Source organism: Podarcis pityusensis (genome assembly GCF_964106645.2).
Source record: "Podarcis pityusensis genome assembly, chromosome: 1".
NCBI lineage: Eukaryota > Metazoa > Chordata > Lepidosauria > Squamata > Lacertidae > Podarcis > Podarcis pityusensis.
Window position 1 is genome coordinate 6059119 of NC_138028.1, and position 15346 is coordinate 6074464.

Here is a 15346-nt window from a genome sequence, read left to right on the forward strand (position 1 = left end):
GTCCCATGAACTGCAAGAAGATCAAACGTATCCATTCAGCCCTGAGTGCTCACTGGAAGGACAGATCCTGAAGCTGAGGCTCCAATACTTTGGCCACCTCATGAGAACAGAAGACTCCCTGGAAAAGACCCTGATGTTGGGAAAGATTGAGGGCACAAGGAGAAGGGGACGACAGAGGACGAGATGGTTGGACAGTGTTCTCGAAGCCACAAACATGAGTCTGACCAAACTGTGGGAGGCAGTGGAAGACAGGAGTGCCTGGCGTGCTCTGGTCCAGGGGGTCACGAAGAGTAGGACACGACTAAACGACTAAACAACAACAAAGCTTTGGGAAACAAGAGTCAGCTGCACGAAAGCTCACTCTAGGAGGATGGGTGGAGAAAACACACATGCACAAATACTGATAAATTGCACATTTTAATGAACTACTGTGAAATAAAAGGTTACATTGAGTTTGGCAGAGACCACTGGAAGTGCGGTTTCAGGTTCTGACAAGTTTTAGAATGCTTTAAATAACAGCAAAGGTTGAAAGCTCAGGCGCTTGTAATGGCTGTACATATAAATAAACATTATCATTGGGGTATCATCTTAAGTTGGGGAAGCGGAAGTGGCTGAGAGCTTGTCTACTGCTCCAGAATTGGACCCTTGCTGGCTTGCTTGAATGTGTGCTTCCAGCTCCATCACAGTCCAACGTTGGAAGAAGGGAGGGAGGGAGGGAAGGAAGGAGGGAAGGAAGGAAGGAAGGAAGGAAGGAAGGAAGGAAGGAAGGAAGGAAGTGCCGCAATGCAAACAAGACCCGTGTCTCAGCCAGACTCCTACTTCTCTGTGGAAAAGGCCCTTTTCATCAGGGGAGGGGGCGTTTTCCCAACATCAAACATCATTTCCAATGGAGGATTATTGAGGCAGCACCAGTCGGGGATGCGGCCTGTCTGGTTGTAGTATTCTTTCGACACAGAACGACTGCCCAGGATGTCTTGGAGGGCTCCAAAGATTGCTCCTGTAACACGGAACAGAAAGCAGGAATTAGAGACAAATGGGACAAATCATAGAATCATAGAGTTGGAAGAGACCACAAGGGCCATCGAGTCCAACCCCCTGCCAAGCAGGAAACACCATCAGAGCACTCCTGACATATGGTTGTCAAGCCTCTGCTTAAAGACCTCCAAAGAAGGAGACTCCACCACACTCCTTGGCAGCAAATTCCACTGTCGAACAGCTCTTACTGTCAGGAAGCTCTTCCTAATGTTTAGGTGGAATCTTCTTTCTTGTAGTTTGGATCCATTGCTCCGTGTCCGCTTCTCTAGAGCAGCAGAAAACAACCTTTCTCCCTCCTCTGTGTGACATCCTTTTATATATTTGAACATGGCTATCGTATCACCCCTTAACCTCCTCTTCTCCAGGCTAAACATGCCCAGCTCCCTTAGCCGTTCCTCATAAGGCATCGTTTCCAGGCCTTGGAAGTGTTTGTTTCATTGGGCTTCATTCGAACCTGGGCAATACAGCACCTCTGGATCGATATTGGTATGGACTCAGGGCTGGAGTTGTTATCATTATTAATTATTATTATTATTATTATTATTATTATTATTATTATTATTTGTTAAATTTATATCTCACCCTATAACCGGAGGTCTCAGGGGTCTCACATAAAAGATAACAATACATAAAATCAAAGTAAAAACAATAACCCAATAATACCCCCTCCCCCAAAACAGAGCTGCATTTTAAAAGGGTACAGAAAGTCGATCAGGTCAGTCAAAGGCCTGGTTAAAAAGGAACGTTTTTGCCTGGCACCTAAAGGTGTATAACGGGGTCAGCAAACTTTTTCAGCAGGGGGCCGGTCCACTGTCCCTCAGACCTTGTGGGGGGCTGGACTAAATTTTGAAAAAAGAAAAAAAAAAATGAATGAATTCCTATGCCCCACAAATAACCCAGGGATGTATTTTAAATAAAAGAACACATTCTACTTGTGTAAAAACACGCTGATTCCTAGACCGTCCATGGGCCGGAATTAGATGGTGATTGGGCCAGATCCGGCCGCCAGGCCTTAGTTTGCCTACCCATGGTGTATAATGAAGGCACCAGGCAGACTTCCCTGGGGAGAGCATCCCACAGACGGGGAGCCACTGCAGAGGAGGCCCCGTTCTTGAGTTGTGAGCCCCTCAAAGAATCCCAAAGTTAACTCACAGGTGTCTCAGACTTACCTCCTAACCAGGCCACGCAGTTGGGCTTGGCTGGTGGCGTGTGCACTCGGAAGGTCTTGGATGCCAGCATCTCCTTATACTTGGGCTTCTCCACCAGGTGCCTTATCTCTGCCATCAATCTGTGCAGGAATCCTGGCAACATGGCGGTGCCGCCAATCACCAGCAAGTTCTCAGCCAGCTGCTTCCTGGTGTCTATCGGGCACTGGCAGAGAAAGGGAGGAGAGAGAATGATTCACTTGGGCCACGGGCTCAACAAGGGCTGGTGTGTAGCTTGCAGGTTTGCCACCATGTCCCTGTTTGTGTAGCGATATACTGATCTGCGGGGGGGGGGGGAGTAAAGTGGGCAGCAGATGGCAGGGAGAGGGGCAGATCAACCAGAGGATTGGCAGACAACATGACTGAAACTGCGTGGCTGCCAGGAGGTTAATTGTAGCTTTGCTAAGGAAGCTTATCTCCTGAACTTCCGGCGGAGCCGTGGCCATGAAAAGAAGTGCGAGATAACCTTCTGGGGGGTCTCGAGTGGTGTGGGGGTTATTTGAGAGGTTTTGCGAAGGCTACACGGACCTTGGAACTTCAGGAAGAGATCCTGAGGGACGTGGTACCCAGCGGTGCCCAGAAGTGCTCTCTTGCTCCCCGGGTCTTAATAATAGATTCGGGGACGGGATTGAGCTGCGGGCACGAGGGGGAGCAGCTTCAAACCCACACCGTGAAGTCTCAGGCTTCTTATGAAAGTGGCCAGCTTCCAAAATTAATAACGAATTCAGACTTATAACTTGCGGAGCTAATCCGAGCATTGCTTTAAAACTCTGAACTCTTTAAAATTCGGCGAGTTACGGGGCGCAAAAAGGGAGTCCGTCCTGGCAACTGGGAGAAAATGGCGCACGACGGAAGGTTGGAGGAAGCTTATCTTCTGCTCTTGGACAGAAGGGCCAGTTAGTTTGCAGAATGAGTGCGCTCTGTATGGTGGGGATGGGAGATTCATCACTGGCGGAGAGGGAGGAACCCAGAGAAGCAAAATGCCAACCATAGTACCTCAACCAGTGAATCCAGGATCAAGGTAGCCACCGATTTTTCTTCATTGTCCTGCTCAAAGAGTATTTCGACGACAGAATCCCTGTTGGAAAGAAGCAAACGGAGGCTTTTGAGTAATCCAGACTTAGAACAAGGGATCAGAAGACGCCACCCAACTCCTCCCAGCTGAAAAACCAAAGGGACAAAATTGACATTAGGACACCCCCACGGGGCAAAGTTTGTTGCTCCTTCTGTTTGGTTATGTGGGTTTACAAGGCTGCCGGCTGAGCCGTCAGGGATGACAATGTTTTGGATAGCGGCCGCCACGTTTGCACAGCAAGTCAAAAGAGAGCGGCGTTTTTCTATCTCTCTCTCGTACTACTAGAACACAGGATAAAACTACCGTATTTTTCACTCCATAAGGCGCACCGGACCATAGTTTTTAGAGGGGGAAATCAAGAAAAAAATTAATTTTTATCTAACCTAATTGCTCCATTCACGTGCAAAATCTTCTCTCCATCCAACGGATAGTCCACGTCTGGAGGTGGAGTGGGGCGCTGCAATACAAGAGAGGCTGTCAGAAGGCAAAAAGCGAAAGAGAAGGCAATCAAGTTCATTCTTATTGAATGGGGAAATCCAGCTCCTTCCTCACATACCTCAGCGCTGCCGTCGAGGTTGAATTTCGCCGCCTGGATTTTCAGCCCCCGCTGGAGGTCGCTCACGAAACAGGTGCGAACTTTGGAGACGAGCAGAAATGGTTTCAGAACTGTTCTCAGCCTAACAGTCTATACCAGTGGCTCTCAACCTGTGGTTCCTCAGTTGTTGGACTACAACTCCCATCATCCCTGAGCTCTGGCCTTGCTAGCTAGGGATGATGGGAGTTGTAGTCCAACAACATCTGGGGACCCACAGGTTGAGAACAGCTGGTCTATACAGTCCTTTTAATGGGTGTACGGATGGGAGGTTGCCTGCTCTTGACATACTCAGTATACCTGAAGGAGCGTCTCCACCCCCATCGTTCTGCCCGGACACTGAGGTCCAGCGCCGAGGGCCTTCTGGCGGTTCCCTCACTGCGAGAAGCAAAGCTACAGGGAACCAGGTAGAGGGCCTTCTCGGTGGTGGCGCCCGTCCTGTGGAACGCCCTCCCTTCAGATGTCAAAGCGATCAACAATTACCTGACATTCAGAAGACATCTTAAGGCAGCCCTGTTCAGGGAAGTTTTTAATGTGTGATTTTAGTGTATTTTTGGTTTCTATGGAAGCCGCCCAGAGTGGCTGGGGAAACCCAGCCAGATGGGCGGGGTACAAATAATAAATAATTAATAATAATAATAATAATAATAATAATAATAATATTATATGTCGCCTGAGGCCCAGGTGGCCTCACTGTTGCAATGTGCCTTCCATCAGCTTCAACATGTGGCCCAGGTGCGCTCCTATCTGGAGAGGGATAGCTTAACTTCTGTTGTCTATGCTCTGTATCCTCTAGGCTGGATTACTGCAATGCATTTATATGTGGGGCTGCCTCTGAAGACTGTTCAGAAACTTCAGCTAGCGCAGAATTCAGCAGTCAGGTTACTCACCGGAGCAGGCCGGTTTGAGCACATTACACTGATCAGGGTGGAAAAAACCAATGATTAAAAAATACATATTTTTAAAAATGGGATTTTTTGATTTAAATTGGATTTTTTAAAATTTAAATTGGATTTTTAAAATAAAATGCTTTTGGAGGAATAATCTTTCTAAAGTTAGTTTTCTATTTAAGTTACATTATAGACCAAAGGCTATTCATTAGGAAATAAGGATTTGTTTTAAGTTTTTCATGTGTGCTAAAACTCAGTTAAGGTGTTTTTTGGTTTTTTTAAAAATTGTTTAACCACATCAGTTAACAAACATGGATACATATGCTATAATGTTATTGTTTTAGTTAAATAAATTATTTAAACAGTTATTAAGGAAATGTTTATTTTTCTCCTTCCAATAAAGTACAGCAGAAAAGTTGTCTAAATACAGTTAACTTATTAAACCTCACAATAATTTCATAATTATCTGTCAATGCATTTCTAATAGTATAACCAAATCAGTAATTTTTGATATAACTGTAAATACTACTCTGAAAAATTATTATTCCAAAAATGAAACCTTTATCTCGTTGTAAATATTAAGATTATACCAGCAAGAATGAGGCAATCTATTAAAATCAAGGCAATCCATTTTAGGAATGGTTTGCTCCCTCCACTGAAATGGGAGGTGGAAATTGCCTTGCGAAGTTTACAAATCTGTGCTCCCTTTCCTGGGAATAAGTCCCACTGAACTCAACCTTTCTTCAATCTATTTCATAGCTCTAAAGATGGGGATTTCTGGATGAAAGGAAAGCGAAGATTTGTATGAAGGCAGTCATCTTACCTTTGATGTCTTCTACAATTTCTTCTGGAACAGAACCTAAAATACAGGATGATGATGATGATTATTATACCCCACCCTTTTCCCTTACAGGGACTCAAGGCGGCTTACAGATAAAATAGGTGTAGCTCGAACAGCATCAACAGAACTGTAGGCACCCAAAGACAGAATGCACTTAGAATTTAGTACAAATGAGCAGAAGAGTCCCTCAGAATAATCCAATTATTAAAAAGATAAGCCTTTGGTCTGATCCAGCAGATGGGCTCTTATGTTTTCAACCAACATGCTCATGGTTGGAAACCAACAGATTCAGTAATGCATGTGGATCACTGCTTCTTAGGGGCAATAAGAATTCATGAACTGACACTCCCTTGAAAGGGTTTACTTTCTACTTTTCTTTTAGTAACAATAATCGGATGGGAGGTGGAAAATGAGTGAGGTCCCAGCTAAAGAAGAATGGCAACTTAAGCTGATGGAATATGCACAGACTGCAGACTTAACATATACAGGTGAAACTCGAAAAATTAGAATATTGTGGAAAAGTTCATTTATTTCAGTAATTCAACTTAAAAGGTGAAACTAATATATGAGATAGACTCATGACATGCAAAGCGAGATATGCTTCTACTTCTCAGAGGTCCAATATTGCTCTATTTGCAATCCTTGTTTTGCTGATTTCATTTAATATTCTAATTTTCTGAGATAGTTAATTTGGAGTTTTCATCAGCTGTACACCATGATCATCACAACTATAACAAATAAAGGCTTGACATATCTCACTTTGCATGTCAGGAGTCTATCTCATATATTAGTCTCACCTTTTAAGTTGAATTACTGAAATAAATGAACTTTCCCACGATATTCTAATTTTTTGAGCTTTAGCTGTAGAATAAGAGAACAAGAAGAACACATGTTTAAAGAAGATTGGAAAACATTTACTGTATATATGGAAAATAATTGTGTACAGATGAAAATGCTGGCAGCATTAAGATTAATTCAATAGTGTAAATAATTTTTGATGGACATAATAATGGAAAATTGGTATAGTTTTTGTAAAATATGCAGGGATTTAAGATATGCAATCTGAACCACAGAAAGAGAAGGGAAGTCATTGATATTTCAAGTATGTAAAATGTTTATCTGAAATTGTAAAACAGAAAATTTAATAAAAACCATATTTTAAAAAAAATTAATGGGAGGAGAGGGGATTTAGCCCATTCTCCTCTGAACAGTTCCAATAAGCAACACCCGCCTTTCATTAATTGTAATAATAGTTACCCATCACCGAGGGAAGGCTCTGTCCTTTGGTGGTTCCTGTATCCACAGTGCTTTGCTCCAGCAGCTGGTACTCCAGTTCTCTGAAGGATTGCAAAAAAGGTGATTTAGCAAAAAATAGCATTCAGGCAACACGATGCATACGCACAACAAGCCATTTCCAACTTTCTGCTCCTAGTATTTATGAGACGGACAGTGGCTCACCGCCAGCCAGTGTTAACTACTCCACATAGGCCTGCAAGGCAACTGGAGGATGCTCTCACGTTTCAGATGTCATGCTTGGAGGACTGGTGGAAAATCTTTCTCCTTATGAGCAGCAAAAAAAAGCTAATGCTATTCTAGGCTGCATCAAAAGAAGTATAGTGTCCAGATCAAGGGAAGGAATAGTACTACTCTGTTCTGCCTTGGTCAGACCACACCTGGAATACTGTGTCCAGTTCTGGGTGCCACAATTTAAGAAGGATGTTGACAAGCTGGAAGGTGTGCAGAGGAGGCTGACCAAGATGACCAAGGGTCTGGAAACCAAGCCTGATGAGGAATGGAAGGAGGAGTTGGGTAAGAGGAGGCTGAGAGGAGATATGAGAGCCATCTACAAATATCTAAAGGGACGTCACATGGAAGATGGAGAAAGCTTGTTTTCTCCTGTTCCAGTGGATTCAAATTACAGTGGTGCCACGCAAGACGAAAAAAATCCGTTCCGCGAGTCTCTTCGTCTTGCGGGTTTTTTCGTCTTGCGAAGCAAGCCCATTAGCGGTTTAGCGGATTAGCGCTACAGTATTTGCGGCTTAGCGGATCAGCTGATAAGCGGCTTAGCGATCAGCTGTTAAGCGGCTTAACGATCAGCTGATAAGCGGCTTAGCCATCAGCTGATAAGCGGTTTAGCGGCTTGGGAAAAAGGGGGGGGGGAGGGAAAAAAAACCCGCAGGAACTCGCAAGACATTTTCGTCTTGCGAAGCAAGCACATAGGAAATTCGTTTTGCGAAGCACCTCCAAAACGGAAAACACTTTCGTCTAGCGGGTTTTCCGTCTTGCGAGGCATTCGTCTTGCGGGGCACCACTGTACAAGAAAGGAGATTCCAACTAAACATCAAGCAAAACTTTCTGACAGTAAGAGCTGCTTGGCAGTGGAATGGAAGGTTGTGGACTTTCTTTGGAGGTTTTTAAGCAGGGGTTGGATGGCCATCTGTCATGGATGCTTTAGTTCAGATTCCTGCATTGAAGGGGGTTGGACTAGATGTCCCACAGGGTCCCATTCAACTTTGCAAAAATATTTTCTGTCAACTTACTTGTGAATGGCTTTTCCTCCCAATGGTAGCGCCCCCCAGCAGTTCAGAACTGGAATTCCTTCATAGATCTGCAAGCAGCTAAGGATGTTTCATGAATAGTATTTATGCTATACCAGGTACAAGAACCACATGAGCGCCATCTTTCTAACAGCTGCTTCCTTCTCCATACAATCAACTGACAAGTCAAATGGGCCAAAGAGGAAAGAAGATAAACTTATATTGTTTGGCTCCAAATACCGCAGCCCTGAGCTCTCCAAAAGCTTGAGAAATGTCTTTTGGAGGGCAGGAAGCAGTCCAGTGACACACTATCTTTTTGTTTTAATTACAGGTAGGTAGCCGTGTTGGTCTGCCGTAGTCGAAACAAAATAAAAAAAATCCTTCCAGTAGCACCTTAGAGACCAACTAAGTTTGTTATTGGTATGAGCTTTCATGGTCTTACAGGAAAAAGCAAGGGGTAAGATGGCCGAGATGGCTTTATCATGTATAATGAGATAAGAATCCAATGTCTCTATTCAGACCAGGTCTCTCCATGGTTTTAAGTATGGTAATAAGTTGCAATTCAGCAACTTCTCTTTCCAGTCTATTTCTGAAATTATTTTGTAATAAGACAGTTACTTTGAGATCTTGTATAGAATGTTCTCCTATTTTTAGCCATCTCACACATTGCTTTTTAATGTAAGCCCAACTGCAGTCGTTAACAGTCGTCAACAGGTTTACCACACCTATCAGCCAATCACCCATTCCCACCACCCTTCTGAGTAATACCTCTCCCCACCCTCTCACTATATATAAGGGTCCGGTGATTTCTGTTTCAGTGTTATCTGAAGAAGTGTGCATGCACACGAAAGCTCATTCCAATAACAAACTTAGTTGGTCTCTAAGGAGCTACTGGAAGAATTTTTTTTATTTTGTTTCGACTATCTTTTTGTATTCATGATATGGAAACAGGGAGAATGTGAGACAGAAAGGAATGGAATTGTGATGAAAGCATGTTGCAGAAGCAAGTGTGACCTCATAAGGCCAGCATGGGTAAGAATCAAGTGTCTTCCGAAGGTTTGGCATAGACAGACATGAGACAAACAGGCCTCCCCACCCACCCTGCCAATGATGCCGTTGTGGTGGTTGACTGTGGGAGTTAAAAGCTGTCTTGATTAATGTTTTCCTCTTGAAGTAGTCACACCGGAGGGTAAAAAAAAAAGATACAGGGAGCACCATACTTTCTGTGTAGCCACAATCCAAAACCATAGCAGAATTTATCCCAAGGGTCAGGAGAGACATCAGGTGGCCTGGGGCAAAGAGCACAGAAGGAACCTGGAAGGAACACAGAGGTGACAAGCTGAACACATTGCAAGAAAATTTAGAAGGTCTGGAAGCATCAAGCACCTGCTTTTCTGAGGCAACTGGTAGCTAAGGTTCAAAAGGATATGGGCCTATAAAACTCTAGAAATTTCTATAGTACCATATTTTACCATCTTGAGCTCTCATATTCAAATAATTATCATGCAGTGAGACAGGCTACTGCTCTTCCCTTTAGATGTATTTGAAAGAGGGAGCTAAGTCCCATCTGCATGATACATTTAAAGCAGCACCACTTTAGACAGCCATGGTTTCCCTCAAAGAATCCTGGGAGCTGTAGTTTTCTACGGGAGCTGGGAGTTGTTAGGAGACCCCCATTTCCCACACAGAGCTACAATTCCCAGAATTCCCTGGGAAGAGTGATTGTTAAATCACTATGGGGATTGCACCCACATAAAACTACATCTTCCAGGGTTCTTTGGGGGAAGCCGCCATCATGTTTAAAGTGGTAGGATACTGGGTTGGACATAATAGTGCAGATGGGACCTTAAGAGTGTTTGTAGCCTGGGACGCCTAGGACACTAGGTTGGAGAAAGCTGCCCTTGTGATAACAGAGCTGGGCTTTTGGACTGGTGGCGCCAGTGTTCTGGAATTCCTTCCCTGCTGAAATATGAGTGGCCCCCATCAGTACTGGCATTCCGCCGGCTCTTGGAAGACACAGCCGTTTAGACAAGCATTCTCCTGCTCTCTTGATCTGAAGATCCTGTTTTAACCACTGCGCTGTTTTAATGAGCTTGCTGCATATTTTAACTATGGATATTCATTTTAATGTTTCGGTGAAATTGTGTCTTTTAATTACGTAGAAGGGCTTTTTCAACACTGGCCCCGGCCTGGTGGAACACTCTGTCTCATGAGACCAGGGCCCTGCAGGATCTGATTTCTTTCCGCAGGGCCTGTTTGACAGAGTTGTTCCGCCTGGCCTTTGGCTTGGAGTCAAGCCTTTCTTTTTTCCTTTCTCCTCCTGTGATGAGGCTGCATTTTAATGGTTCAATGTTTTAATGTTGTATTTTAATCTTGTTTTTAAGTTGTATTCATTCAACTTGTTTTTATTATTGCTTATTGCTTGTTAGCCGCCCTGAGCCTGGCCTTGGCTGGGGAGGGCGGGGTATAAATAAAATATATTATTATATTAATATTTATAAACAATCATAATAATTCAGCACTCTTCTGCAGGTGCAAGGGCTCTGATATACACACAAATCTCCCCCTTGCTCAATAGAGCTTCCTCTTGCCTTTGACTAGCTCTGTGAATACCTGTCTACCCTGCCTATTCAGGTTGGTATGGAAAACTTTGCGAGTGAGGATGCTCCATAAGCACCATTCGGGCAGGTACGGGGTTCTAGGCTGCACCACCCAGCAGGTTCATGTTGGAACTGCAAAGGCAGGTCTCCAGCACCTGGACATCTTATTAAGCTCCATTTTTAAGGGGATTGCTTTGCAGGTGCTGTTGTGGAACTGAGCCAAGATCCAGGCTTTGGCCATTATTCAACCGTTAATACAGCAGCTACTGAAAAGCCCAGGTGAGCTCAGCAGCTGCTTTCCCCACAAGCAAGCCAAGAAACCTAGACAAGTAGACAGGTAGCTGCAGCAGACGTCTGGAATGTATTACCTCAAAATATTTGAACAAAACCCTTGTAAGCGTCTCTCTGAAATGGGAAGGGCACAGTACAGACTCCACAATCACAACACGGCGGTCTCGGGGGTTTACCAGCAAGTGCCTGAAAAGTGAATGGATGAGACCAGAAAGCAGAATCAACAGCTGGCCCCTCTTCTTGTAAAATTAATCACCCCCGGTCAAGACTTTGGTGATTTCCACAGTCACTCAACATAGGCTGCAATCCATTGTATGGGATTCAATCCCTTCGAACACAGTGGGACTTACTTCATTGGAGACAGGACTGCATAGCTAATTAAGAAAACAACAGGAGCCAGAAATAATGTTGTATGGATGGGACTGGGATGGGAGAATGGGCAGAGCCACATGTTGGAACGCTGCCTCTTGGCACAGAAAAATATGAGGAAGGAGACCCTGCCTTCCCTTACACTTACAGGCCGGAAAACAGATTATGTTGCTCTTTAAAGTTGCTATGACCTTTCTGAGACAGGACATTTTCTTCATTGTTTATGGAAAGCTTAATTCCAAAAGGGGCTTAAGTCAATTTTGAGAAAAACCCCAATTTTGACAAAAAACCCAATTTTGACCTGGAGATGTTGCCATGAGTCCTACCAATACAAAATAAAAAATCTTGTATAAATTTTGGGCCTAAGTCATTGTTAGCAAGCCTTGAAAATCGTGTCTGCATTCAAAAAAGGCGCTAGCCAGAAATAATTTTCTTCCAAATGGAATGTTGGTCAAAACTGACTCGAGCCCCTTTTGGAATTAAACTCTTCGTACGGCATGGGCGGAGAAACTTTGGCTAGTGGGCCGAATAAGACCCAGCACTGGTCCCAATATGGCTTGCGAGGCAGTCGCCCCTACCCAAATCATGCCCACCTGCCCCACACCTGATATAACAAGCAGTAATTCAAGGATGTGGCCTTGAAGGAACAATCAGGACTTCCAAATGAGCTCCTGAATGAAAGTTTACTAGCAGGGCTTGTTGAGTGGTTGACTCTGACAGTGAGCCCCATTTAGATTAGCTGCACTAAGGAGTTTCCCACTAGAAACTCCCTAGTGCTGTCGAGGTGGTTTGCTGCCTGCAGGTGCATTTTGGTTTCAAGCTGCAATTGCAGATGGACATTTTTCTTCTAAAAACACTGTCATTCTGATGTCAGGTGACTGGCTTGCAGGGGAAGGGTGGATCCAATTATTATCCAGTTCCCAATTCCCAATACAAGGTTCCAGCCCATCCTGGCTTAGCCTAACGTACAAGCCCAGGCACAGAATTCCTGTGTCTTAGGCTACGTATGATTCAAAGAGTGCTGCAGGTCAGAATGGTCTTTGAGGCAGCGAGGGTGCCCCTTACCTGTTTTACACAGACAATCTGAGCTCAACGCTAAGAGCAGCCACCTCCCAATTCTGGGAGCCTCTTCACAGACGCAACACCAAATTATGTACAATTCAAATGCGGATGTAGACTTTATAATGCCTGATACAACCATTATGGTACTGTATTGCAACAGGATACCTAAGCAATCCATTTCCTAGTCAATCACTTATTAGAGGAAAAGTCATTACAGTGGCATCTCCTACCTGAAGTATAACATGTGGATGAACTCCTTCAGGTACGAATATAACTCCTCTGTATTGATGTTGTATTGAACAACTTTGACAGGCTGTGAAAGAATTTGAAACAGTTTTAACATCATCACCACACACACTGAATTGGCTTCAAAAATAACAACAGGTTTCTTTCTCGATAGTTTTAACCTAGCGGGAACCTAGTGAACTTTTTCCTGTGCAAGACCCCTATGCAAGCAGCCCAATACTGGTCTAGTTAACAAAGCTCCTCCTTCTCCTCAGTCTCTCTCTCACCTCCTAATCCAGTCCACCTTGCTTAGGGTAAGATGCCATCCAATGTCACTACTGCCACCCGACAACTGGTGTTTAGCTAGGAGGATTATTCGCAAGACCCCAGAGAGCTTAAGCACATCCTTCAACCCCTTGTATTTATGGCTACACCAGTTTAAGGGCACATGACTTGTCATCATATCCTATGAGGTCTCAGCAACTTACACAGAACTGCAGCATCACTTATCCCAGTTATTCCACTTATACAGATATTGATAGAGAAGGTATTACATCAGGTAAAATTGTCGAACACAGGACTTATTGTAAACCAACAGAAGTTGATAAATAAGGCCCAGCCATTTTTAATGTTTTATTTATTGTAGATGGATGCTGTCGGGATGTTTTCGTTACTGAACTCAAGCAACAAAAACAACCTCCCTGTCTTCCCTTGCCTCCTTCCCTTCCCAGCGTTGAACTTCAGATTATAATCTTCTCAGGACACAATAACAATAATACTAAAGGAAAATGAACGTTAGCATTATAGAAGTTACCACAGATAAAATACCTTAAATGGATTTGCTTTCAACAAGCTTTTAATATACAGCAAAAGTTAGCCGTTTAAACAAAAAAAGAGGCCTACCTTTGAAATTCCAGGTTTCTTTATTTCGCTAGGGATAACACATCTTGGCCCTGTTTCGCCTGCAAAGCCACACCTGGAATTTTAAGATTGAATAGTAAATGTGTGTATTTCTATAAATATGCCAACCTCTTCCAAAGAACTTTGTCTGGACTGGCAACAGAAGAAAATGCTTTTAGCCAGCAACCCAGAGTGTCTTTGGTAAAGGCAGCAGCATTGGGGACTTTTTAATTTTGGAGAAAAGGCGAGTAAGAGGCAGCGTGATATAAGTTCGTAAAATCACATTATGGTGTTTTGGAGAGAGAGCGTGCGAACATACATGCATGCATCAATTTATTTGTTGCTGTTGTTTTAATAATAATAATTGAATTTATATACTGCCCTATACCTGGAGGTCTCAGAGCGGTTCACAGAATAGAATCAAAATATAAAACGACAAAATACATATCTCAGGGTGATACCACTACTACTACTACTAATAATAACAGAGTTTATATACCACCTTATACCTGGAGGTCTCAGGGCGGTTCGCAGAATAAAATCCAAATATAAAACCACAAATACATAACCCTAATAAAAGCAACAGCCCAATAACCCCCCTCCTTTATTTAGTGCTCTTTTTGATACATTTGAATGAAAAGCGGCTTAGAAATAAATCAAAACAAAAACAAAAACAAATTTCCAGGTCTGCAACATCCCTCCTGGGAATAAATAGGAGCGAAAGGCAAAAATATGACGTCGTCTTGCAAAAGGAGAGATAGTTAAAAAGACATCAAGTAGTTTTGTGTTTATATCTTGTATTTTTATGCTGAGATCTATGAAACAAGGGCGGTAGAAAATATTATTATTAGTATTGAGAGGGGGCGGGGAGGGCAATAACAACAACAACAGCCACAATAATAGTAATAATAATAATAATAATAATAATAAGCGAGAGGGAGCGGGGAGGGTGGGCGACGCCCAGAGGAAGCAGGAGGCGGGGGGGGGATAAATCGAGGGACGCCTCTCACTTGGTGAAGGCCGCGCCCAGGTCGATCACCACCGCGGTCTTCTCGCCGCCGCTCCCGAGGCCCTCGTAAAGCGGCATCGCGGCGGCTGCCCTCCCTCGGGACGACGACGACGAGGAAGAGGAGGAGGCAAAACCGCAAGAAAAGCCAGTTTGGGAAAAGGGGAGGGGGCTTTCTTGACCTTGTGGCGCGCTGAGCTGAATGGCTGGCGGGGCGGGGGCCTTCCGGCGCAGCAGGCGCGTTTCAGGCTGCCCAACATGCCGCCTGATCCCGGGGGTTATTTATGACGCCCTCGTTTCTTTCCGCACGTCTTCTCCTTAACTCCACAGAGTTGCTATTGTTTGTCTGAAGAGCCACAAGCGCCCCTCGTTTCTCCTCGCCGCCCCTAGGTTCGGCAGGCAATGCGGTAGACACCCCACAGCCGTCGCTGGTCGAAGAATTGAGGCTGGCGGAGGAAAAGGGAGAGTAAAGGGGGCGCAGTCTAACGAAGTGGAAGCCACATTTCCGGGTGTCGTTGGGATGCTCGATAGGAAATCTCCCACTTGGGTGTCAAGGCTGGTGGTGCATTCACACGAGCTAGGGGGGGCTGCCGTTTTGAAATCCCTTCCACAAGGATGAAGAGTGGTCATGAAATATACTTTTGATAATAAATGATTGAAACTGCAAAAGAATAAAAAAACATTCCCTGGCGTGTTTTAGGGATGCTAACTACAACTG

The 15346-nt window shown here is 44.2% G+C and overlaps 1 protein-coding gene and 1 long non-coding RNA gene across 3 annotated transcripts; one reads left to right on the forward strand and one right to left on the reverse strand.

The window, feature by feature from the left end:
• Positions 1-398: 398 nt before the first annotated feature.
• ACTR10 (actin related protein 10) lies at positions 399-14825 on the reverse strand. Of its 2 annotated transcripts, XM_080988548.1 has the most exons (13): positions 14633-14822; positions 13626-13698; positions 12728-12810; positions 11144-11252; positions 9382-9489; positions 8179-8246; positions 6896-6975; positions 5621-5656; positions 3872-3951; positions 3699-3772; positions 3237-3318; positions 2205-2406; positions 399-997 (listed from the first exon to the last, which is right to left on the reverse strand). In XM_080988548.1, exons 1-13 carry the CDS (start codon positions 14707-14709, stop codon positions 816-818), a joined length of 1254 nt encoding a protein of 417 aa, XP_080844674.1. In that variant the 5' UTR covers positions 14710-14822; the 3' UTR covers positions 399-815. The 2 variants fall into 2 exon arrangements, with proteins under 2 accessions (XP_080844674.1, XP_080844673.1); XM_080988547.1 differs by having other exon boundaries at positions 3699-3951; positions 14633-14825.
• Positions 6982-8279, forward strand: LOC308470600. The gene is made up of 2 exons (XR_013982490.1): positions 6982-7558; positions 7963-8279. It is a non-coding gene; the product is annotated as an uncharacterized lncRNA (long non-coding RNA).
• Positions 14826-15346: the final 521 nt, after the last annotated feature.

Coding starts and splice junctions, on each gene's coding strand:
- ACTR10 (XM_080988547.1), bottom strand. CDS start 14,709: ATGCCGCTTTACGAGGGCCTCGGGAGCGGCGGCGAGAAGACCGCGGTG. Junction 11,253..12,727: donor ATCCACATGTTATACTTCAG/GTAGGAGATGCC, acceptor TTCACTTTTCAG/GCACTTGCTGGTAAACCCCC. Junction 2,407..3,236: donor TCCTGGATTCACTGGTTGAG/GTACTATGGTTG, acceptor TTTCTCTGCCAG/TGCCCGATAGACACCAGGAA.